This window comes from Clupea harengus, chromosome 12, assembly GCF_900700415.2.
Source record: "Clupea harengus chromosome 12, Ch_v2.0.2, whole genome shotgun sequence".
Taxonomy (NCBI): Eukaryota; Metazoa; Chordata; class Actinopteri; order Clupeiformes; family Clupeidae; genus Clupea; species Clupea harengus.
Genome location: NC_045163.1, coordinates 947,356 through 972,265, shown reverse-complemented (window position 1 = coordinate 972,265; position 24,910 = coordinate 947,356). Strand labels below are relative to the sequence as shown.

Below are 24,910 nucleotides of genomic sequence, written 5' to 3'. Positions count from 1 at the left end.
TCAGCACGACGTAGGACACGCCACCCTCATGCTTTACCACTGCTACGGCATTCACAAACTTTTTAAATAATTCCCTGTTTTGCACACGGTTCTCCTCTTTCAAAAAGTATTTGAAATGACCCAACAAGTCCGCATTTTTCACTCTTTGCCCATTGCAACGTAGAAAGCTTAACACCGACTCTTGTGTGAAATCGGTGGCCATGCTGAAGCTGTATCCAACTTTCTTGAGTTTCGGCTTCAAAGTTCAGTGAGAGAAATGTGACAGCACGGTGGATTAACTCCACCCAGAGATTATTTAACTCCACCTGCATGTTACATACCTGAGAGGTGAATGCACACCAGGGGCTGCCAAAATGCCAAAGATGTTTTCTGTAATATCCGAGGGGACCTAAAATATATTTGTGTACGATCTGTAACCTACACAAACATTTGTGTTGTGTTATTAGCGTACTTCTTCAAAGATCTACAGATTGCACTCTGAACTAGGCTATAGGTTATTCTTGGTATATTATAGGCTATGGCATATTTAATTCACTGTGGGTGCTAGGAAACCGGTATGTAAGTTACCGACATAATGTCTGCCATGTTGCCCATGGTTCATGAACAAATTAATATAAGTAGAATTATGACATTTATATAAATAATGGTCAAATTGATTTGACCATTTAATCTGTAAAACAAAATGCACCCTCAATGCAAAAATGTTTTTTTAAATGCATCTCATTTTATCTGTCGTAAGGAAAGTTGACAGCAGTCTTGTAAATGTTGACATAAAGATTAAGAGATTCATTCCTGAAACTTGCCAGACTTAATTGTAAGGGAACATCTAGAATGAGCAAGAGGTCAAAGGCTTTCCAGCAACTGATATGATTGTGATTATAAACATTCTAAACATATGACCACAAAGTAGTTCAATACATCGATGTACAGGGCACAGCTCAGAAAAGATGTAAAGCTTAAAGTAACACTATGCAACAATTTGACACTTTTTGAGGTATGGTTTTATAGGCAACTAGTTTTGGTACCATCCTCAAATTAATTTTAATAGCATATGGTTATGTGAAGGACAGATAAACACCTGTGTCTTCCCCACTAGCCATCCAGGATATGGCCTATGTAGTTCTGTGTACTGGGCTGGAACACCCTGTAAAAATGAAAGAAAAGCTTTCACACGCATGACATTGCCAGCTATACTGCCAAAAGACACCAGTTAGTGTGTTGGCAAGCTTCTATCAGTGTCAGCTGGGCTGTTGGTGGGGTTTGCAAGGTTTTTGCATGCCCTTTAGGTAGTTAGCTTTCTAGTTTTGGAACAGAACTCCGTATAGCTGCTTTAATTACTGTAAATGTAGGTGACGTCGTTCAAGTGTAAGCCTCTCACAATAAATAGTATAATAATGAATCACAATGTATTTCATATATTTTTCCTTGGGCATCAACACCCACATTGAGCTGTGTGTTGAATGAATACTCATATGTGACAAGAGTGAATCAGAGGTGAGGTTCTTTATTGTTCAGCAGCACAAGGCAGTCGTCTGGCCCCCAGGACAGAGCTTTTTACAGAAGTAGAGCGCATGGAAGTGGACAGCAAAATAACAATGAAGAACTAAGGCTTTCCTTTTCCCTTCAGTACTTTTTTTTCAGCTTTTTTTCTCAGTTTTATTGCACAATAATAATATATTTAGAATATGAACAAACTACAACTTGTTTCCCCATCATGAGATGCCAGGCTTGATCAAATGCAACACATCAATAGTGCATGTCTGAGTGGACGTGTTAATGCTTCATGTAATAAAAATGTGATGGGGTTCATCTCACCCTTTCAGTCCAAACACACTCATACATCACAACACACTGACATCACCAGGCCGCCACTCAGGGGGAGGGGAGATATATATATTAGCATGTCATTATACATTTCATAGACGAAATATATTTAAGAGTGAGCTACCTTCCACTTCCACTAATCAACTATTCACTCCAGACAAAACTCAAACTGTCTTACATTCAGTTCTGTTTGGCAGTGAAAGACTATGAGCACACGAGAACACATGACCAGAACATGTGGAAACAGGATTAGGCAGAGAGGTTAGAAAAACAAGATTGAAAGACAGAATTCAAAAGGACAAACACGCTGGAGATTGGAAATGAAAGATGACAGATGGAGTTGACAACATTGCAGTTAGACACAAGTCGTATTACAAAAGATCTTGGAAAAGCACTACTTTTTTTTTTGGCTGTGGGGAGATTTTTTTCTATAATTTATGATTTTTTTTATCACTTTTAATCTTTTTTATCTTTTTTGTTTGTACTCCACAAATGCTTATAGGATAGCAGCATATGCAATTTAAACTTTTTTTGTAACTTTTTGGGGCTCTGTTCTGGGGAACAGACTATGCCAGTGACTGCGGTCTTAATTTACTTCCACCCCGCTGCTTCTTGTATGTGGCACACAGAGAGAGATTGGAAGGACACAAGGCTTTTCTTTGGGCAGGTGTTGATGGTGTACTGCACTAGGGGACACTGACAGGCTGCAGAGGGGGGCACGGTGAGGAGCTGCCCACCTGCCGGGGGACAAGCAGGGAGCTGCAGCCCCGCGCCTCCCCTCCGCCCCCACCCCCGCCCTCCGCCTCCTCATTGTACAGACGCTTGATGCCATCAAAGAACTCATCCACCTCCATCTCCTCCACCTTGCGCTTGGCCGAGGGCTTGCAACGCAGCCGCAGGGCGGGACACGGGCGCAGATTGGGAGGGGGGAGCAGGGCCGGGATGGGGGTGGAGGCAGAGGTGGGGCTGGGATGAGGGACCCGACCCTGGGTCTGTGCCAGGGGTGTTGGGGCAGAGGAGTGCCAACAGGGTGGAGCTCCCCTGGCACAGGGCTCCAGGCTCTGGTGCAGGGGTTGGTAGATGAACACAGTGTTGGGAGGCAGGGAGGCCTGATGTGTGGACAGGCTACGTGCCACCTGCTCTCGACAGCGGATCAGCTGTGTGCTGTCGATCTGTGTGGGGGACGACAACAAAGCAGAGTTAATATTCAACAACACTGACATGACTGCCTTATCTGACTCAATACAATGTTTAGATTTAAAATTCTCCATCGTTTTACTACCCATTTGAAGTGGTTTACTAAAATGAACATCTACACTGCCATCAACATAATTAACTCTTCACTTTGTGGAACAAAACCCAGCTGCCGTTTCCCAACATAACCGGACTGTACGCCTGCTATGCTTTCCCAACAGCAGCCATTACGGACCTGTGCCTTACGGAGCAGGTCGACAGTGAGAGCGAGCCAGTCAGGGCAGCATCTCTCCAGCTCCAGCGTGAGGAGGCCCAGGGCCAGCAAGGAGCCCTGCGTCTGCAGCAGCCTGTGATCTGCCAGGCAGTTCAGCAGCTGCCGCGTCAGCAGAGCCAGGTGCCGGGATGCACTAGGGCCCAACAGACCTGCCAGGGACGGGGATTTGCACGACAGCACCATCGCATGGAACTGTGGAGAAGAGAAAACACAAGGCTTCAGACGAAGAGGCCAAACGAGTGTGACAACAAGAGAATGAAAAAGCTGCAGTGCCCTTGAGGTATATTTAACAATATTTGCCCTACTAACAACGCTCAAAGCCAATAGAGAGGCTCTCCAGAGATGTTTGTACAAAGATTTAGTTCAAGAGAAAAAGGCTTACTGTTGTTGATTAAATTTACACAGTGGGCGCTGGAGGCCCTCCAGACTAGACTCACGATGTGAAGGAAGTCCAGCGGTGTTGCTGTGTGCAGATCCCAGCTCAGCTTATCCAGAACGATCCTCTCCATCCGCAGTATCTCCGAGGGGGAACAGCCACAGCTGCTGGAGCTGGCCAGGTCCCTCAGAGACGGGATCCGCTGCAGACAAAACACCACGTCAGAGCACGCACGCACACACACACACACACACACACACACACACACACACACACACACACACACACACACACACACACACACACACACACACACACACACACACACACACACACACACACACACACACACACACACACACAGGAGAAGAGAGTAGGAGGGTAGAGATAACAGGAGTAGAGTAGAATTGTGAGATGAATAAAGGCAGTAGAGAGAGAGATTTGTGAGGAGCAGAGAAAATTACAGATAAACGTATTGTAGGAAACCAATTGACAAGAGTGAACAGGAAATATGTTAGGAGGACACAGCAGAGGTACGACATGTTTACACGACATAGAAACAAAAAGTTCTTAGGAAATGTTGGGAAACAAACAAGAGTGACCCTTGTCCACAGGCAGTAGGACAGAAGGGACAGGCTGACATTGTGTGTGTGTGTGAATTGTCAGTCACAGTCATCTGTGTTTTTCACACACAGTGAAAAGAACGAAGCTTAAAACGTGTGCCTGACCTGGATCTGCTGTCTGCCCACCACTGGGTGCCCATCAGGCATCAGAGCATGCCAGACAAATGCCCTTCTTTAGTCAGGCTACGCTGTGGGCACTGCTCTACCCAGTGCTCTCACCGAACATCACTCTTTTACACAACACATGACGCAGTGCTCTTACCGAACATCACTCTTTTACACAACACATGACGCAGTGCTTTCACCAAACATCACTCTTTTACACAACACATGACGCAGTGCTCTCACCAAACATCACTCTTTTACACAACACATGACGCGGGGAGGAAAGCCAAGTCTCTATTACGGACATTTCACAAGGAAGTGAATGCAGACTTCTGTTTTTGCAGTTGTTATTGTAAAGGCAATACTGATGTAGCCCAACTGTTAAGATGGTCTGCCAATGACTCAACCACAAAACATCTGAAATTGAGGCACGATGCTTTGAATGCCTAGGATTTTCTGGCTTTTAATAATGCCTTCTGAAATGTACCATCATTGTAGCATTTTGTTTTAAAGTTTAAACCGCCAAACACTATCAACATGTTAAACATGATCATAGATGTTTTGATTTACTGTATGTAGGGATGCAACGGTACACGGTGTTATGTGGAGCCTATCGGCGCTGGAGAAGAGAGGGGAAACTAAAAACCAAATGACCTTAGCTCCAACTTCACAATGGTTAATGCTAGCTAGACAAATCCGCTGTGTGGGAACACTTTGGCTTCAGCCTTCAATAAGATGACGAGGGTAAGAATGCTCTAAATAAAGTACAGTCTGCAAGCCACTGTTGGCTACTAGAATGGAAACACTTCTAATGTGAGGTCCCATTTACGTCGCCATCACTTGGCCGTGTCCCAGGTGGAGCAAGGAGTCCACTCATTGGAGAGCAACAGAGATTGCAGCGTTTTTCGCTAACAACAATGTGTGACAACAACAAAACAATAAAAACTCTGATAGCACATACCTCCGCCAAGGCCAAATGCTGCATCTAACAACGTTAGCCAAAGTGAAACTAAATTCATGGAGACGCCTCTTGAGTCGGATCCACTCCAAAATTGTATGGGTTATTCCTCGGCCCATGCTACACCTTTCCACCAAGTTTCATGGAAGCCAATCAGGCCAGTAGTTTTTGCGTAATGCTGTTCACAGACAGAGACAAACTAACAAACAAACTGCACCGGAAACATAACTTTCTTGGAGGAGGTAATAAGGAAAGCAGTGAGAGTATTTAGGGCTAAAGATTCGCAGCCCTATTCGAGGGTCAGTGTCCCCTCCTGCACACATTTCAGCATTAAAGCTCTACGCAACATTACTGAAAGAAACTGAAAACAGCCCATCTAGTTCTCTCCACTGCTAGTTGGACTTCCAGAGCGAGTGAAAGGTAGTGGTAGTGTATATGAGATATGTATGAGTATGATATATATGAGTGTATATCTCTACTGTAGTAGAGATAGAAACCAGGCAAATTCATTGTTTAAAGGGTGATTTCCATCCACCAAACCATGGGCCCAGTGGACTGAGGCATCCCTCACTGTACTGACCCACAAATCACTCTGTCCATGTCAATCCTACTACTGTGGTCATAATTATGATGAAATGACATTTTTCCCCATTCGGCCTCATATGTCACACCATTACAGCCCAGACCCCTATGTAGTCTTCACAGAATGACTTCCACCCGGCCATCAGAGGAAACAAACACTGCCCTGTAGACTTGGTACTTTTCCCAGTGCCACTAGATTTACTGTTGATAAAAAAAATTAAACTGGTGACCTTTGACTGCCTGGGATTTAGAGTTCTAGAAGGCCGCCAACCCCATGGTTGAATGAAAATAATACTGCCCTCCTATTTATATAACTTAGAATGCCTTTGCCAACCATTTTGAAAGCCTACATATTTGGCAAACCCCACTGGAAGATGGTCAGAAATGAACTGATGTCTAAAGGCTCAGACTCCTGTGATTGAGTTCCAGATTACAGTTCTTTCTTTTCTATGTGAATGGCTCACCTCATCCTCTTCACTGGTCTTAGCAGCCAGGAAGAAGCAGGTGATGGCAATGCAAGGCAGGTACTTTGGACGGGCCTAAAGGAAGAGAAGGAGTAAGATGAGGACACAGTGACCACACAGAGGCCCTATTACACCTTTAAAAACTTAATTAGTCAAGTCATTTCACATGACTAACGGGGGGGAAAACGTGACTTAAGGAGAGCGGCTTAAATCAGCATTAGTGAAAGTAATAGGTAACCTTAGTGAGGAGATATATATGGGTCACTGGGGTTGGTGGAGTAAAGATAGCAAGTCAAAAGCTAGGCTAAAACATTTTGTTTGTGTGATAATACTAATAATAATATTATAATTACACATACTGTGCACACACACACCAAAGAATTATCACAAGAGAGCAGACATTTAAAGGGGGGCTCCGAGCCAATACAAATCTCCTTATTAAACCTTTGTGAGCCTGAGGGTACCTTGATGGCTGCCAGAAAGCGGTCCAGTATACTGATGGCCAGGCAGAGGGTCTCTGGATAGAGCTTGAGTGTTCTGTGCAGGTGAGTGAGCCAGCGCACCGCCTCGTCGCGCTGGCCAGGAGAGATATCTGTATCCTGCACATTGGTATGACATGCCAAAGGTCAGGTGACTGAAAAGGCCAACACACAGCACAGGTTCCCCCCTGGAACCACTGCTCTCTACACGGCAGCACAACTAATGAATGACATCAGCCAGAAGGGATTCGGTGAGTTTTGAGGAGGGTCAAATGTCAATGCTGGGAGCAATAATCAAATTCAGACAGCTGACCCCCTTCACATAAAGCAGCTCCAGATGAAAGAAGCCTTTCTTTGTCATTAGCCATCCTCAATGCAACTTAAGGGCTTACTGGGAATGCTCTGGAACGATATGAAATCATAAAACTAAGGGAGCACCTTCTTTGTGAGGTATGAGAGCACAAATAATACCTTGCATACATTTCAAACACGTTCCAAAGATTAAAAAAAGATGTACATGAAGATGTTGTAGATGCTGAGTCAAACTAACAAGCCGATAAAATAAAACAATGTGTAGGAGCGCCAAGACAGAAATGTTAAGGTGCCAGGCATCACTTAATAAATCCTGTTTGCTTGTCGCACACCACCTAAATCACGCATACAGCAGATTACAGGCCTGGAGGAAGGCAGAGGTTAGGGGCGTACCTTTGGACAGAGACTACTATGCCAAGCAACATTTTAACACAGTCTTGTGTGAGGACATATTAACACAAGGAAGAAAAACTGGAGGAAAAGTACACAGTCCATTAACGCTCACACTTTGTTGCCACTTGGCTTTAACTCACCTGAGTGGAGGGCTTCTTCGGCACACAGGCCTTCCACATCATGGCTTCCCTAGAAGCTGCCTTTTCCAGAAGAAAGGACAGCCTCTGGCTCTCCAAGGGTTCCGCAATCTTCATCACGACCCCTGGATGTGCCTACCTCCACACTGGATACAGCTACCTGTGGGGGGAGCCAAGAACCAAGCCACCATTTAAGGGTTCATGTCAAATAAAGACTATAATAGTAGAATTAGTTCATGTACATGAGCAGCTGGTTTTCTACACCACAGTTAGAATGCTGTGGCCGACAAAGAGCCTCTGTCCATAAAGAAACAGTGAGTGACAAAAACTGCATCCAATAATGCAATTATGAACAGACAAGAGAGCCTATATTACGAACACGATTACTCCACTTCGACCATTCAGTTGTAATATCATAAATCGTTTACTTACAAACTACTCATATAATTACAATAATGTTCGCCTAGAGGCAATGTTCATTTAATGCAAGGTTGACGCTAAACAGCCTTTGGCGAACAAGCTAGCTAGCTAGCTCCCAATGTCCAACAGAAATGTTAACGTTAACATGGAGAGACTCTAGAAATCATGATCATAACACTATTATTCCAGCAACATTAGCAATGGTAGACTAGATATACGGAAATCATTAACGATGCTGTCATCTATTATAACCAAGTTAAATAGCTGATATTAGTTGCAGACAAAATTGTCTTAACTGACTGTACGTCAAGCTCGTAAGCTCAATTAAAACATTTACGGTGGACTCCAGTTTCAATATAAAATGAAACACACTTGGGTTGACGCTAGAGAGAAGCATTTTATTGTGGTTTAACTTCAAGTACTCACTTGAAGGTGCAGAGTTTCACTTAAGTTAGCTAGCTCGCTATCATATTAGCTAACGTTGAGGCTAGCTGCTAGCAGGTTAACTTGTCATCTCATTAACGTTACCTCTTTCAAACATTTAGACACTGAGGCTAGCAGTTTAGCTCATCAAATGCAGAAAATCCCGTATTAACACTGATGTTGGAACCTTAGGTTCAAATAACACGCACACGTAAACCAGTAGGTACATCTGAGATACATTTCTACTGAGCAAGAGGTAGCTCTCTAGCTAGGCTTAATGGCTAACTTGGCTTACCTCCCCTGCAAAGCTGTGCGATCCACAGTCTGACTTGGAAATCATCCGATCCATTAAACAGAAGTAAATTAAATGGTTGCTGGGGTCGGTATGTATTTACTCGTCCATTCTTGTCTCCATTTTCGTCTTATCTGGAGGGATAAAAAGAAGGGATCCTTCCAAATTGATATTAAAAATAAAACGAACGGAAAAGACTGAAGTCTATTTCCGAGGAGAGGACTGAAGAAGGAAGGAAACTGGTCCGCCCACCCTCATACTGCGGACGATGTGCACAGACATTTGAGGATTCATAAAGTATTATACGTTTTCCCCACACAAAATCCCCTGGAAATATATAACGACATATAAATGGTCAAACCGGTTTAATAACAACCATGTAAAATGTTTGCATTTATAAATTGTCGTTTTGTTGTTGGGACTACTTTCTTTGGCGTATGAATATTGCAATACCTCGTCCACCTATCACTGTCTCTTGGTTGCAAAACGATAAGCTACGAATGTTGATAGCCTGCATTAGAGGGTAACAACGTAGGATAGAATAGCACTAGGTTTGATTAACGAGGAGCCAAACAGTAAAATATATATATATATATATATATATATTTAGACCTTTCTGTAGAATACTAGACAATTATGGAACTGTACACTTTCGCACGTGAGGTGGTTAAAGGGCATTTAGCTCTGTATTTTATTTCGAAAACCTTTTCCCCAAATATCGTACAGCCTTGTCACTTTTGCAAATTATCTTCCATTTCACACAAATACAAGAACAAAACACCAATGTTATAGCAAACCATTTCAAGTTTTCAAACTACTTAGAATGCTAAGTGGGATGTGGCTGTAGATAGATGATTAAACTAGTTTAGACATTTTACTTGTATATTGTACGGTCCGTTTTCACAGCTTGAAAAACATTGCAAGCTAAGAGCAATGTCCAATCGGCACCGCTAAAGAAACACCGTTAGTTGGCCAATGATTTTTCAAGATTTCTGTGCCTCCAGCCAATTACATACAAGGGATTTGGGCGGACTTTTTGAACGTCGAGTACCTGCAATAACCGATTCGTTCCCGGGGCTGTCAATCAAAAGAGCTGTACACACTACAGTCCACTAATTCATGTCGAAATTAGACAGTAGATTAATACCAAAATATAAATATACGTTTCTCAATGACGATATGCAATGCCTTTGTAGAAAATAACAGCAGTAAGTCCAGGAAATTACCATTTTTAGTCAGATCATAACATCTCCTCTGACTGCTTCGTAGTGGAGTGACGTAGTCTTATGGGCGTGGAAATGATACAACATCAACAAAAAGAAAGAGAAGGAAACAGACAACAGAAGATCGGACAGGAAAATGTCATATTGACATATCGGGTAATTTTTCTTTCGAGCTTCTCTCTCAGAACCGATGATTATGTCTGTGTTGTCTCTTAATCGTATTTCTGGGTGTTTTTGAGTAAGATAAAATGTTGAACATCGTTAGCTCGCTATGGGTTTCTCATACTCAATAGATGGCTCTTTAAAGGCTCGCTAACGTTCAGGGAGATGTCTAAATCATCCAACCTTTGACTAACCATTCGACGATTTTCCTTTGCGCTATCTGGCTGTATCCCCACAAATGGGCAAAAAATGACTTTATAACGTCGATTTAACACGAACATTATCACTTGTCGGAAAAGCAGCCAAAATTGGCTTGTGCATTTTGTTACAAAGCATAACATTTACGCTAGCAAGCTTAGGTTGAACTGTACTATACATTACGTTAGTTTAATTATTGAGTACAGGTAAGTATCTCTACGGCGAACAATGTCGAATTGTAGACTTCATTTGTATATTAACTGTTTGACGTTTACCATCTAGCTAAGAATTCGAGTAGCCTAGGTTTTTTTCCCCTGTGAATAGCTAAGAACCCCTCCCCCGTTTGTCGACGGTTTGAGCCATTTTTCTGTTATGTACAAAATACAGTATTTTACACACTCCTGGGTAACTCTGAGATTTTCATTATTTACACTAAGCATTTTAGTTTTCTTATTTTGATTAGAAGGCTACATTTCCGATCAGATTTGTTATTGCTGTAACAGTGTAAAGAAGGCGTCAACCGACGACATTTGACACCATATCCCAGCTGAGCAGGGGGTTGGGCAAACCTTGACCCCGTTAGTTGAGCGATCGTTTCTAGGGCGAATAAACATTTACTAACCGTCTTGTTTTGCCGTTTTCTAGATCTGGGATTGTAGATCTGAAAACTAGATCAGACATGGAGGCCTTCAAACTCATGAAGGAGCTTAAATCGAATTTCGACCAGGAGATAAACTACCTTCCGAAAGAAGCTGGTCTGGTTCTGATCGAGTCGACTCAAGAGGTATTCTTTCAACAGCCTTGCACTTAAAGAGATTATGAATGTATCTTTAAATAAACGACACATTAAACAATAAGGAATGTTTTCCCTCACAGAATGGAAGAGGAATATCAGCGAAATGCCGTAATGCCAAAGTGGAGGACCTCTGGAGCTTGACCAATTTCTTTGGTTACAGCACACATACCTTCGTGCTTGCAGTTAATCTGCTTGACAGATTCTTAGCGATGATGAAGGTAAAACAATATTTATTTCACTAATTACTAGATCGATGAAAGAGAATGAATATAGTTAAAATAGCTTTTATGTTATTTAGATACAAAACTATTTCCGTCATGCTTTTATGGTATCCCTACATTATTGTTACTACACAAAAGCTAAGAAACTGGGGCTGCATGTACAAGTATTGACAGCAGTCATATTCCTCGTATTAATGACAAAATATTGCAATCCTGGTTTTCAGGTCCAGCCTAAACACTTGGCCTGTATTAGCATTGGCTGTCTTCATATCGCTGCCAAAGTGGTTGAGCAGGAGTGCAATATTTCTTCCACCCATGAACTTATCCGCATCAGTCAGAGCAAGTTCACAGTCTCAGACCTCAGCCGCATGGAGAAGATCATCTCAGAGAAGCTCAACTTCCAGTTCAAAGCCGTCACAGCCTTAACCTTTTTGCACTTGTACCACGCCATTGCACTTTCACATACCTCAGACAGGTAAGAGAACGCCAAATAAAGTCACCAATAGGTCAAAGTTCACTAGACATTATAGTACACAAGACGTTAACTTTGAACCATCAAGTGTTTATATAGGTCAGTCGGCTGTATTCACTCAGGGCAAGCATTTTTATCATGTCATGTCTATATAACTCACAAGATAAGGTGTTGTTACATCATACAGTCATAATTCAAAAACCTGGGCATTTGCATTCCTTTTGGCTGTATTAGTTTCTCACAAAAAGTTGCGCCGTTTTCCCCCATCTGTTTAAACAGGAAGGAAGTCCTGAACCAAGACAAGCTGGAGGCGCAGCTGAGAGCCTGCCTCTGCCGCATTGTTTTTTCCAAAGCTAAAGTAAGCTCCCTCATCACACCACTTGCCAACCTGTGACACACTTGCGATGGAGTAGCTTCATTAATCCTCATCTCTATGTGCTTTCAGCCGTCAGTGCTGGCCCTCTCGCTCCTCACCCTGGAGGTCGAGGCCTTGCAGTCTGTTGACATGTTGGAGATCGCTCAGCGTGTCCAGAGGCACTTAAAGGTCAGCAAACAAACATTTCCTTGGATGGTTAAGGGATTTGGGTCAAGCATTGGGTGCCTCAAGTCTTGAACCTGAGGATTTTAGCTGTGACTTCACATAAGTGACACATTTAATAAATGGCACACAACATTCCTATAACTGACAAGACCCATACAGAATTAAGCCTGAAATATATCTGCAAAGCAGCAACAGACACAGATAAAGTTCCTTTGACTCTGTGATGAAAACCAAGTCTCTCTCAAACGTTAAGGCTTCACATAGTTACTGCGCAGTCAGCCAGCTATCCCCTTACATATCTCAGCTGGGCTGGAGGGCTGCCGACTGCTGGAAGAGTTGCTCTTATGTAAGTAGGTGTCCAGTGTTGTGATGATTGTGACCGTCCACCCACCCCAGATCTCAGAGTCCGAGCTGCAGCATTGGAGGGGACTTGTGGCCCAGTGCATATCAGAATACTCCTCACCCGAGTGCAGCAAGCCTGATCACACGAAGCTGGTGTGGATCGTCTCCAGACGCACAGCACAGAACCTGCACAGCAGCTACTACAGCGTCCCTGATCTGCCAACTATCCCGGAGGGGGGCTGGGATGAGAGTGAGAGGTAAACACAACACAGACACGTAAACTTCCATGCACATCTGTAAAACACACACACACACACACACACACACAAACATCAATTAAAAAAATATAGTTATACCAGGAGAAACAAGCATCACAACAGGGAAGGGAGCAAGGGAGAAGGAAGTAATGGTAAGTCCCTGATTCTGAAAGCAAAAGTTTAAAGGCAGACAAAAGGAATTCCCCCCCCGCAAGTGACTTTTAGTCATTCCATTCAACAGACACCGGCACTCCTTGTCAGGTTTGCTTACAGCTGAGCCTGTTGCTAAACACTGCTTGATCAACCCAAAAAATTCCATAGCTGCTGGCCATCTTACGTCAGAGTTAGCCAAGCCCCATCTTTTGCGATCATGTTTCTCAACGCCACAGCAGTGCTTACGAGAGACTAGTCACGTCTCTCAGCTGGAGTTTACAGCCGAGTCCAGACTTATGTAATAGTCATGATGACGGGAGCCAAGTAGACACTCATACCAACATTACAGACGACTGAGGTGGGGCCCATATGACAGTGCCAGCACTCCCTCCCACTATACACACCTGTGAAAAGTCGTCACGGGTGACTCAAAGGTGGAAAAAACCTACAACTTAGTAGGACGGGAGAAGCGTTGCTGTGGAGTTAATGTTTTTTTTTTTTTTTTTTTTTTGCAGTGATGACTGGTATGAAGACGCAAGTTCGGGAGAAGAGAGTCTGAGCAGCTCGCTGGGGAGCGACGCCGAGGGCCCCTACTTCCCCATGCACTACCGCTGCCAAAGCCAAAAACACCCGACCTTCTAATCTCATGACGCACAGTGCCTGCCTTCCACCGAAAAAATTATCACTTGCGATTTCACATCTCTTTCTCAAGGGCATCGACCTGTGACAAATCCACCAACAGTTATTATTTTCCATTTGTGTGTTCTTTTTTTTAAAAACTGAACGTGTGGAGGTGCTCTGAATTCCACAAGTCTGGCAGCTAAACTTAACTCCGTCGAGGATGTTAAAAATACCTTTATGTAGCTACATCATTTTGTTCAGATTATTTGGTGCATGTTCAAATCAGTCACATTCCAGGCGGCTTCAACTGTTACACACCCCAAGGTACAACAGACTGTTCTGGAACAAGGACTGTTCTGAGTTTTGGGTGGTTTCCCAGCTCAGTGTGTACTTTGCACAGTTATCCAAAACGATTGTTATCTCGAAGTAACAAGGGGAGTTTAGGTGCCTGGAATTGTAAGTCTCCCCAAGGTTATATCAGTGAAGAGATTTCTAAATGTGAGCATGGTGTTGAGACAGTTTGTTTTATGTACAACTGTGTGTGAGAGTCTGTGTGATTTTTGTTAACGATTATTTGCCAACTTAGTTTAGGTTTGAACTGTATGTGAAAAATAATGTATGGTGACATGCCGTCACACACACACAAAAAAAAAACTTTAAAACTGTAAAATGTAAAAAAAGCTGTAAATTTGTATAATGTTAAAATGTATAGTATGTTGTAGATATTAACTTATTTATTATTCTTTTTGTCCGTTTTGATGAAAATTCAACAAAAAAAAAACTATTTTGAAACTCAACTTTTGTCTGATTTTGATTAATAGTGGGGGCGGGTGGAGAGGGGGCATTCAAATGGCACTATTACTTCTAGCAGAAATCAACTGAACACTTTCAACATTCACAGACCCGACCTCAACTGATGAGCTAAATACTTGACACTTTTGTGCAGTGCACCACAGTGAAGGAAACACTATTCACAACACATCCAGAAGAAAATAAATACAATTTAAATGAAAAACCACCACTACACTAGCCGCCAAATGATCAAAAAGATAACCAAAACTGCCAGGTCAGTGATGACGCACACATCAATAAATGCTTCCTCCACAACTATTTTAGCACAAAAGGCTGACACAGGGACTTCACTTACCCATTACATGCCATGTAGTCATTAGAAGCCCATGCGAGCCGCCTTCTTCTTGGGCTTGGAGGCTTGCGAGAGGGACGCCCGGATCAGAGGGGGTCGCTGGGAGGATTGGGTCATCACAGGGAAGGAGCTCTCCTCTGACAGAGCCTGATTGGGCTCCTGAGAGCTAAACAGAGACTCCAGAAGATCCTGCTCTGTCCGTCTGAGTTTCTTATGGGGCGAGGCCCTGCTGGAGTCGGTGGTCAGGAAGTGTGGCGGTGATTTGATTGAGTCCACAGGGACAGAGTCCTGCTTTGATGCTGTGGAAATGCGAGGGACGTTGGCGTCCTGCTCTGATGACTGAGTGCTCTGGAAAAGAGGTTTCACTGAACTCCGATTTGGGGTGATTGGGATCTCCGGTGAGAGTGCTCCACAGTTGGAACCAGGGCGGCTTGGCACTCCTTCATCCCAGTCCGATCCCAGATCTTGGCTGGACCATCCAGAATATTCCGAGTCCGTCTGGTTGCTGACGCTGGAGGTGAAGCTTCCGGAGAGCGCCACTCGGCGGTGCGCCTTGGCCTTCTTCTCTTGCCGACGCTTCCTGCGCAGGGCCTCCCGCTTCTGCTCCCGATTCAGGCCCAGCTTGTCCTCCCACCACTGCCTCCACCTGCCCTGCCATGCCTCAGTGAGACGCTGGCTCGTGTCATCGGTCCACTCCGAGGCCTCAATCACTCCAGGTACAGGGGGGGCGGTGAGAGGAGGCAGGTGGGTGGCCGAGTGGACAAGAACCTCCCCTCTGCTCATGCTCCCCCTCAGGTCCTGCTGCACACCCTGGATATTGTGCTCCATAAATGGGTCTCTCTGGAGCTCAACAGACACATCCAGGTCTCTTGTGAGTTTCATACAATGGGAGAAGGGTGCATTTGGGGCCATCTTACTTTCCAGACTGGAAAGCCACGCATTCCACTTGCGGAGTACTTTCTTGTTAGGCTGCAACCGAGTGCCTGGGAGACTAGTGGCAATGCCAGCGGACTGGATGGACAGGCCTAAAGACTGGGGAAGTTCCTGACCACTTCCACTCTCCGTATCTGAAGTGGGAGGATGCTCTGGGTTGTCACTGACTACCACCTCCAAACCACCTGGAGATCGTCTCCCCATGCTGGGTTGGGAATCACTACATGCTGGGGGCTGGGATCCATCTACATCCTCCTCCTCCTCCTCCTCCCTCTCGGAGGACGTGGAAGACTGAGAGGAATCCTCTGCAAGTCCTTCAGAGCACAGCCTCAGGGATTGGTAGAACAGGTCACCAGCTGTGGAGAGCTGCAGCACACAGAGATGCTGGCTGCTCTGGATGGCTGCCAGGCCTGTGGAAGAGAAATCAGGGAGTTGGGAATTGCAGTAAAATTATACTTTAATACATGCATTTAAAAATCAGTACAGTTTATTCGTATTCATATCTTTAATTGTGTATCTGGGAAGTAAAGGGCATCCTTTCAACGCTCCAGTCCTTACCAGCAGCTGGCAGGGACAGCCTCTCCTTAACTGCCTGATTTCTGTGAGGTAGTCTGACAGGCAGGTGAGCCATTGTGTCACTAGGGCAGAGTAGTTTCTGATGGGGACCTTGGGCTACACAGGCATGATCACGGCCACCTAAAACCACATACAAATTAGGGATGTCCATGCACTCACATCTGCTGAAAATCAGGAAGTGTATGACTGTTCACAGTAACTACAGATAACAGGTTAGACTAAAGTGACAGACACATAGTATTAATAACATTGGAGTCTAAAATGTTATCCGTTTCCTGGTTCCTCTTTCCATTAATTTTGACTTTTCTTTAAATTTGGCCATTAAAAGAAAAACCAGTGCAAGGTATCAGAACTACATTCCCTCACTATGCCAGTACTGTTATTATAAAGAGGACATCAGTTCTATTTACATGCAAATACTTCATCCATCAGTGGTACATACATGTAACATTACATATATGGATCAAAGACCACAAAAGCAAAACAAAAGCTCAAATTTAATTGGTTCTTCCTTGGCCCATGCTACGCTTTGCCTTTTTTGCCCAGGTTCATTATGTTTAGAAGGTTGAGATTCAAATGTGAAAGCAGTCAGTGTTCCCAAGGATGTTATTCTATTAACTCATCTCCTCTACCTCAAGTGAATGATCAGCCAGGTTATTAAGCTGTGAATAAGTGGAGTCATAGTTACCGACCTGAGTACTGCAGCATCATTAGCTCCTGGGCCTTCTGAGAGCCCAGCAGCACTCGGTTGCTTCTCTCAGGTGAAGTCCCAGCCAAGACATGAGCGAACATGGGAGGGCTCTCCATATAGTGCTCCCATTTCAGCATGGGCACGGATGGCATACGCTCGTCCATGATGTAGGCTGAATACTGTCAAGAGGAATACATGGGACTAAATCAGTCAGGCTTTTGCAATGCATCTAAAACATTTAAAAAAAATGTTTAAAACAACAACAATTACCAGGACCTCTCTCGAGGAGGTCCAAATGTTAGTAAATGATGATCGGATCAGGATTATTAGACACAAAATCAACATTCTTTACTCTACAACACTTGACAAAACTGGTGAAAGGTTACGGGAGTGCATATGATGTGTGATGAGAACTAAACTATAAAATGATTATTGTGTTAACAATATCATCACTTCCATCCCATATATATTTTTAAATCACACACACACACACACACACACACACACACACACACACACACACACACACACACACACACAAAGTGGTTAAACCAAAGGGATGCGTTGGTTTTTCACAGCGCCAAGAACAATATCCATGCCAGCACAGCCCTCCGAGAGATGTGTTCATCAGGAGAGCCTGTGAAAGTGTGGTGTTCACCTGTGTGGTGATCAGATGGTGGTGGGCATGAACCTCACTGAGGTATTGAGACAGGATCACTCGTTCACCACGCTTGGACTCCGACACCTTACCAATGCGGAATAAGGTGTAACTATGATCTTCACCAGTCTGAGAAGAAAAGGAATAGGATTGATTAGTATTTTAGGGACCATCAGATTCTCAGATCATGATTGAGGACAGTGTGTCTTGGATCTTTAATCAATGTGTTTCCTTTTCTAAGGTGATGTGTGTCATGCTTTGGCATGCTGAGGCTCACCCTGAAGTCTGTAAGCTCCGCTCCCGTTCGGTCAGTGTAGATCATGACTCTTGGGTGGGCAGAGAACTCACACCAGCGCCATGTTGATTTGGCATTGAAGTAGAGGTTAGAGTCCTCCTCTCTGACTTTGGTTAGTCTGACGTGAAGATAAACACAGTATTGGAATTTTCACCAAAACAACAGGAACCTGGCACAGGCATATCAAGTACTGAACAGCACAGAACTTTCCATGACAAGAAGCAGCCTGCCCAGTACACACAGTGAGAGAAGCAGTCTGCACAGTACACACAGTGATAGAAGCAGTCTGCACAGTACACACAGTGATAGAAGCAGCCTGCACAGTACACACAGTGCTCAAAGCAGCTCACCCTTTTCCCACAGTCCAAAGATACACAGCTCCACTCTCATTGGCCACGAGCAGCTCTTTTGACACATGGGGGCTGTAAAAAAAAAGGTGATATATTTGTTTTAATATTTCACTCATACAACAATCATACACCCAATGCAGAAACAACAGATCAAAGATCCATCATACAAGCTCAGACCACATGAAACCTGGTTGGCAACATTCCAATACGATAAAGCTAAGAAAGTAGAGCACTTTCAGAATGCAGGGCTGCCCATCATGTTGCAACAGTAACTGTAGCCTTCATGACCTACATGTTATGCTCCAGTCTGGCACAGTTGTACACTAACCTGCTGGAAGGCCTGAAGGGCTTTTTTCAGTCAGTCATACATACCATAGTGGCAGATCGCCCGCCCGCCCGCCCCCCCCCACCCCCAAGGACAGGACAGGGCCCATCAGAACCACACTTAACATGTTCCAGCTGCACCACAAACACCACACCCCCTCTCCCCTCCAATAATACATACAAGGTGCACATCTGCTGAGATTGGCGTTCCCTTTGTGATATTGTATGACATGATGTGCCCCCAGTATCTACATACATAGCCATTTTAACATGATCTTCAGTAAATACTTTGGTTGTATGTCTTCAATCTCAACAGGTGGGTGCTGTTTTGTTCCCTAGCAGCATCATTACAAGACATACACAATACAAGTACAAACATATTTTAAGCCCGTTTCATTATGTTCAAACTGTTTACTTTACCATACTTAACATGAACAAATATACAGACACCAACGCACCTAACAACCAGGCATGTAGCTGGCTGATTCATCTGAATGACCCCCAGGGCTCGAGGTTTCACAGAATCACCCACTAGCCAGGCACCACAGAAGTGGTCTGAACGCACCCCTACATAAACTGGGAGATACATTTGCAGCCACACCACAAACACATTAAAATCAACAGCAATAAATACATGGACTATCTTACTGTGACATTTTTTAAAAGAACATTTAATAAACCAAACTGGCGCCAGGCCTCACTCACCAGCGTCCTGCGGCGTCCCAATGCTAACTTGCCTGATGGGTCCATTCAGGTCAAAGGTGATAGGCTGACCTTTTAGCTTTAGAGAGGCAGTCCTGCTTGACTTCAGCTCCACCTTGTGGAAGTCTTTCCAGAAACCCAGTTAAGGAATTTCACATGGATTCATTTTGAGTGCCACAAATCAATCTTGCTTTGACATAAACCTCTGACAGCTAGGGCAACAACGACGAGAGTTAAATCAGGAGACCACATTGAAAATGCATTGTAAATGAATTAGTGCTGTCAGTTTAACGCGTTATTAACGGCGTTAACGCAAACCCATTTTAACGCCGTTAATTTCTTTTTTTTTTTTAGATTAACGTTCTTTTTGGCCTCGCAAACTGTGTAGTATGCTAACGTTACGGTTTGAGTGAATGGTGAGCGCGATACGGCGAAATGGATGATAAAAAGCTTCTGAATGGAAAGTTTACTTTTAAAAGTTGTGTTGTGCAAAAGAAGCAAGCTTCACTGTTGTCCGAAAATGTCAACAGGCAGCTGGCTGAAAGCAAATAAGTAGTAGGCTTACCTTTTATTGGTAACCTAACTGTTACGGTTCATTGTTTCTGAAATAAGAGGCCTGACTGCTATGTTCCCAGCAAACTTGAAAAAAAAGAAAATATTAAGCCATCATTTAACTGCACTATAGGCCGAGTCCTTGTTTACCTGAAATGTGCACTTTATAATTTTATTTTGTACCGCCCTGTTTGGCAATGTTGGTTTTCAATAAAATAAAACATTTGCATAAAGCAAGCCAATCCACTTTTCCATGTTGATAAGGGCATTAAAATTAAAATAAAATGATGGAAAAAATAAATAAACGAAGGGACATTTAGAATAGATAAAAATTTGCGATTAATCGCGATTAATTTTGAGTTAACTATGACAAATGCGATTAATCGCGATTCAATATTTGAATCGTTTGACAGCACTAAAATGAATGCTTAAAAAGGCGCATGTTTGGTTGGACTCACGCCTAACTTCATTTCTCATGTAGCCAAAGAGTTTCAAATCCCCCTGTGTACCTGCCTTCAAGATGTGCTTGGGTTGTCTTATTCATTTGAAATTCCAGTGATGCTGGATTAGCTCCCATTCTTCTGAAGCTCACGTCCCCACAGTGGTGTCCTCACATGGCTCACGTTGAGACCTCTCTGTTGGGAGCCGTGTAGTCTCACAAAGCAATACATATTTTAGGCCCACCTGCTTCGCCACATATGGTGTTTGCTCATTATTTTGTAACACATCTCTGAAATGATGATTGTGTACAAAATAAACCCTTTAAGGCAGAAAGGATACTGAGTGTTTGGAAGCCTGGATTACTGGGAAAGATGAGACAGCCCTCTTGGGGGTCATTTGATTCTGAAAAGGGAACGCAGCCCAGAGCGCCCCCTGTGGACACCTCTGGAAACTGCTCGTGCTGCCTCTGAAGCCCCAGCTCCTCATGAAGCAGCTCAGCCAGGAGAGCTGGAGGGATGTCATGGAGGGCATCTTCAAAAACATTGTCATAACACTGAGTTCTCTTTTGTGTAGAGGTCACAGGGCATCTACAAGAAAACAATAAATCAGTTATGACAAAACCTTTTGTTTACAGTGAGTTTGACATGAGCATGCAAGAGACAGTTTCTGCCCAGGAACACACACAGCATAGCAGCTCCGCACAGTCCTTACCAATAAAGCCTACCTTAAAGTATTTACCATACTGCAGTGATCTTAGAATTCAATTTACCCCCATATCTAATTCAAAAGGCTCCGCATTTACAAGCAATACACACACTCCTAGAGGTCTTACGCAGTATACTTGAGCTCTCTCAGAAATGGCCTCCTCCATTGCCGGAAGTCAGACATCTGCACAACAGAAACACACACAGTATGTATTATCACCCCCTTCATTTCAACAGAAACACACACAGTGTGTATTATCACCCCCTTCATTACAACAGAAACACACACACACACACACACACAGTATGTATTACCACCCCCTTCATGGCATACGGATGATCATGCAAGCAATAGCGTACTAGTGCAGCAAGCTGACATAACAGATCACCGAGTCTCACCTGTCTACTATGTTTCTCCCCCGGGTCAAAGGATTCAGATAGAAGGTGGCTCATTGTTTGAAAGGCATGTGTGGAATGACCCAGGTAAAAATTCTGCATCTATAAAATAATCACACATGAAATGTACAGATTGCACCAAGTCACATGATCAGGTAGAATACTTTGTTCCCTCTCCTAAAATAATAATTAGAGGTTTTGTATTTACATGTTTAGGGAAGTCCATTGGATTGGTTTTGGTGTGAGGATCGAATGAATAGATATCAGCTGTTGTGGGAAAGTAAATCAAAATCGGTTTCAGAATTCACATGGAAAAACCATACACTTTATTGAACTAAATACAAACAAGATTGCGCTTACCCCTGCTAGGTGGCAGCAGAGGCACCACAATCGGTTGCGTGGACAACCATCGTTCTCCCATGACCTGGTTTTGAGCCTGCCATTGTACTGACTGACTATGGTGCTCATGCTGTGAAAAAAAAAACACGGGTAATTTTACTTTACGGCATTACACAATATGCATAGTTGCCATAGTTTGCTTAAATAAAAATGCAGTGTGATGGACGTCAGAGTGAAACGGTAATAGCTCCTAAATATCCAGAACAGCTTAATAACCGTCATTCGTCCAGGCAGTCCTGCATTTGTATACACTTTCCGAAACTAATGCAAATTGTAATAGCCAAGGACTCGCTTATTAATTAATTATCAGAAACTATTCATAGCAATAATTTCTTCTTTAAAAAAAAAAACCCCTAACCCGCAGAAGGTTACACGACAACTAGTGACGTTACTCAAGGGGCAGAACGTTATATTGTGATAACTTCCATCGGTCACGCCACGTCTGCAGATCACACCAGCACCCAAATCTAAAATCTCTAGAATCGAGTTCGACGCGTTGTGCGTACAATTATTCATCATCTGTAGATACCATTTGCAAGGTTTGGGCAGCGAAAAGAGGCAACCTAAGTTTACGCTACGCACTTGGCAACGCACGAACTATTGCACACATCCGCCATCATACAGATATTGCAGCCACTTCAGGAATGTCCGCCAGATATTACATCCTGACAACAACTACGTGCTCGATACTGCAAACGTTAGTACTGGCTTTCATTGCTGATCCCACGCTGGCTAATGTTAGTCCCGTCCGAAAATAAACTATGCTTGATAGATAGACAGAAAACGTCACCTCCACAACCAGTTACACTTACTCCGAGCACATGGTTGTAAGATCTCCAGCCTCCAATATTCCCAGCACGTTTCTGATCAGGAGGACCGTCGTTGAAAAAAGAAGAAAAAAGCGGACTGGGAAATTCGTTATCCATGTCAGTGATTTTATACACGCATTTAATGTATCCGGCCTATCCACCACAAGGGACAAGTCTGGGCATGTCGTTCGTTGGTTTCCACACGTTATACTGACTGCAACTGTACGTCTGCCACGCTATAACAAAATTCCTCGCTTACAATTAACTGCACAGTGTAATACTCTTTAGTTCTATCATTTGGCTAATGTATAGCCTTAAATACTCTTAATGAGCGAAAATACGCGTGGTTCTTGAATCATCCTGGACAACCGCGTGGGCTCCTGTACATTTACCGCGACAACACACAGGCTAGGGCGGAGTCATACACAAGAGTTCCGCATCTGTCAACTAAACAGGCGGAAAACTGTTTACGTCGCAAGGTAGTCTGGCCAATCAGTTCAGCGCGTTTTTCCAACGCATTTCAAACAAACGTGGCGTCATGCACACAGCCGATTTCAAAAACTCCAGACTCTTGTCAACTTGCAAACTGGTATTTAGGCCTTCTAAGTGGTCATGTTCCTATGGTAGTCTATGGAATTTATTGGGCAAGGAAAAATGCAAGAAACGGACCATACACTTCTGTGAGACCATCCTTCATGCGTATTCCACAAATCAGGTTATTGGTCAAATCTCACGTTGTTTTCAGCATTTTACATATTTCAAGGACGTGACACGGGGTAGAGGCATCAGATCAAATTAAATCAAATTAAAAATGAAGCAGAGTCAGCGCATTAGGCTGGACTCTGTATTTTTAAAGAGATGTCTCTATTTTAAGTTTATTTAAAATGCAGACTGATCTGCCTCCCTGACAGATTGGTTTATTCCCTCCTTGGCATCATATTGAACATTCTGACAGCACAGATAATTTTTTTTTCTGTGACTAACTTATTTGTGTATATGAGTGCAGTGCCATCCCCCCATTAAATCACTTCCTGGATGTTTTTTCCAAAGATAAACTGGATGTTTTTTCCAAAGATAAACCGATGAAAAAGATGAAAGGGTATTCTGGGAGGAGTGATGCATCTCCAAAAAGAGGCAACATCCATCTCAACAGGCCATAACGCTTCTAATTAAAGATATTCAAAACAAATGCACTTAAGTATACTATCTCCTCTTTTCCTTTTCACGAGTAGCTCTAAGCTCACATTACCCCTTATCCTCACACGCAATCTCTGCCATAGGCATCTCAGGACCACGGCCAGCTACCAAGCCAGTAATGCTTGTTATCAGTGCTCTAAAAGTCTAAATCAATCATTCTGATGTGTGGACTCGTGAATTATCAATAATGTGCCATTATAGACTGTCAGCTTAGATCAGTGTTGTGATTATATTAATAAATACAAAATGTTGGGATCTTTTATAATTTTGTCATACACTACATTTGTGATTCAATAATGAATTGACCCTCAATAAATTGGAGTGGAGATACAACAGCGTCACATAAATGGTTGGGTCTTTGTCATCTGAATTCTTTGTGAGATTCCTCTGAAAGCCCTCGCACCAGTGGTCCACGACCCTTGACCCTTGACATTCTCTCATCAAATAATACACTCACATTTGATGTGTGTGGCAAGTTTCATGAGTTTCAGACATTGGATGCACTATCTTTCTGTTTTTTAGATGGCGCTATGGTGCCATAGACACACTTTTGATTGACAGATGGCATTGTGCTCACTGCGTAAATAACTCTGTGTAGTTTGAAGTTCAGCATTTGGTGCATCATGCATAACTATTGCCTTGGTTGTGCGTTTCACATGACTTTAGATTCTCAGCCGTGCTTACATAACGCAGGTTGAATTATGTATGCTTGTGATAAATTATACGTTTGCATCTATGGTTACTTTAGATGTGTGTGGTAAAGGTCATGAGTTTTTAAACGCTAAAGGGATACATTTTTTGTGCGTGGCAGGCAGTGGTATAAGCGGAACACAGCTGTGAGACTGGTTTACTCTTGCCCAAATCAGATTGGTTCGTTTCTGCCTATTCAGATATCTC

General features: G+C 43.4%; 3 protein-coding genes across 4 annotated transcripts; 1 reads left to right on the top strand and 2 right to left on the bottom strand.

Moving 5' to 3' along the window:
* Positions 1 to 1,488: 1,488 nt before the first annotated feature.
* Positions 1,489 to 9,127, bottom strand: ccni (cyclin I). Its single transcript, XM_012830013.3, has 7 exons — positions 8,860 to 9,127; positions 7,725 to 7,881; positions 6,865 to 6,999; positions 6,401 to 6,475; positions 3,730 to 3,870; positions 3,254 to 3,484; positions 1,489 to 2,996 (listed from the first exon to the last, which is right to left on the bottom strand). The coding sequence occupies exons 2-7, from the start codon at positions 7,836 to 7,838 to the stop codon at positions 2,511 to 2,513; spliced, it is 1,182 nt and encodes a 393-aa protein (XP_012685467.1). The 5' UTR covers positions 7,839 to 7,881; positions 8,860 to 9,127; the 3' UTR covers positions 1,489 to 2,510.
* Positions 9,128 to 10,114: 987 nt separating this feature from the next.
* ccng2 (cyclin G2) lies at positions 10,115 to 14,639 on the top strand. The gene is made up of 8 exons (XM_031577176.2): positions 10,115 to 10,235; positions 11,085 to 11,223; positions 11,316 to 11,453; positions 11,681 to 11,931; positions 12,208 to 12,286; positions 12,374 to 12,472; positions 12,866 to 13,068; positions 13,737 to 14,639. The coding sequence occupies exons 2-8, from the start codon at positions 11,119 to 11,121 to the stop codon at positions 13,861 to 13,863; spliced, it is 1,002 nt and encodes a 333-aa protein (XP_031433036.1). The 5' UTR covers positions 10,115 to 10,235; positions 11,085 to 11,118; the 3' UTR covers positions 13,864 to 14,639.
* On the bottom strand, positions 11,998 to 23,243 carry taf1c (TATA-box binding protein associated factor, RNA polymerase I subunit C). 2 transcript variants are annotated; one of them, XM_042709466.1, is made up of 15 exons: positions 22,820 to 23,243; positions 21,969 to 22,077; positions 21,817 to 21,875; positions 21,612 to 21,710; positions 21,341 to 21,396; positions 20,848 to 21,095; positions 19,519 to 19,641; positions 19,272 to 19,389; positions 18,490 to 18,561; positions 18,122 to 18,257; positions 17,845 to 17,973; positions 17,188 to 17,365; positions 16,478 to 16,615; positions 14,990 to 16,329; positions 11,998 to 13,105 (listed from the first exon to the last, which is right to left on the bottom strand). In XM_042709466.1, the coding sequence occupies exons 1-14, from the start codon at positions 22,931 to 22,933 to the stop codon at positions 15,011 to 15,013; spliced, it is 2,898 nt and encodes a 965-aa protein (XP_042565400.1). In that variant the 5' UTR covers positions 22,934 to 23,243; the 3' UTR covers positions 11,998 to 13,105; positions 14,990 to 15,010. The 2 variants fall into 2 exon arrangements, with proteins under 2 accessions (XP_042565400.1, XP_042565401.1); XM_042709467.1 differs by having other exon boundaries at positions 11,998 to 13,050.
* Between the last annotated feature and the right edge of the window lie 1,667 nt (positions 23,244 to 24,910).

Excerpts from the sequence above, each read along its gene's own strand:
- taf1c (XM_042709466.1), bottom strand. The coding sequence starts at position 22,933 with ATGGATAACGAATTTCCCAGTCCGCTTTTTTCTTCTTTTTTCAACGAC. Across the intron at positions 19,642-20,847 it reads TCCAGGCTTCCAAACACTCA|ACTTCCACAAGGTGGAGCTG; the intron begins GTATCCTTTCTG and ends GTTTCTGGAAAG. Across the intron at positions 18,562-19,271 it reads GCTACATGCCTGGTTGTTAG|CCCCCATGTGTCAAAAGAGC; the intron begins GTGCGTTGGTGT and ends TTTTTTTTACAG.
- ccng2 (XM_031577176.2), top strand. The coding sequence starts at position 11,119 with ATGGAGGCCTTCAAACTCATGAAGGAGCTTAAATCGAATTTCGACCAG. Across the intron at positions 11,224-11,315 it reads TGATCGAGTCGACTCAAGAG|AATGGAAGAGGAATATCAGC; the intron begins GTATTCTTTCAA and ends TTTCCCTCACAG. Across the intron at positions 12,473-12,865 it reads GTGTCCAGAGGCACTTAAAG|ATCTCAGAGTCCGAGCTGCA; the intron begins GTCAGCAAACAA and ends CACCCACCCCAG.
- ccni (XM_012830013.3), bottom strand. The coding sequence starts at position 7,838 with ATGAAGATTGCGGAACCCTTGGAGAGCCAGAGGCTGTCCTTTCTTCTG. Across the intron at positions 3,871-6,400 it reads AGACCAGTGAAGAGGATGAG|CGGATCCCGTCTCTGAGGGA; the intron begins GTGAGCCATTCA and ends TTTTGTCTGCAG. Across the intron at positions 3,485-3,729 it reads CGCTGGACTTCCTTCACATC|TTCCATGCGATGGTGCTGTC; the intron begins GTGAGTCTAGTC and ends TCTTCTCCACAG.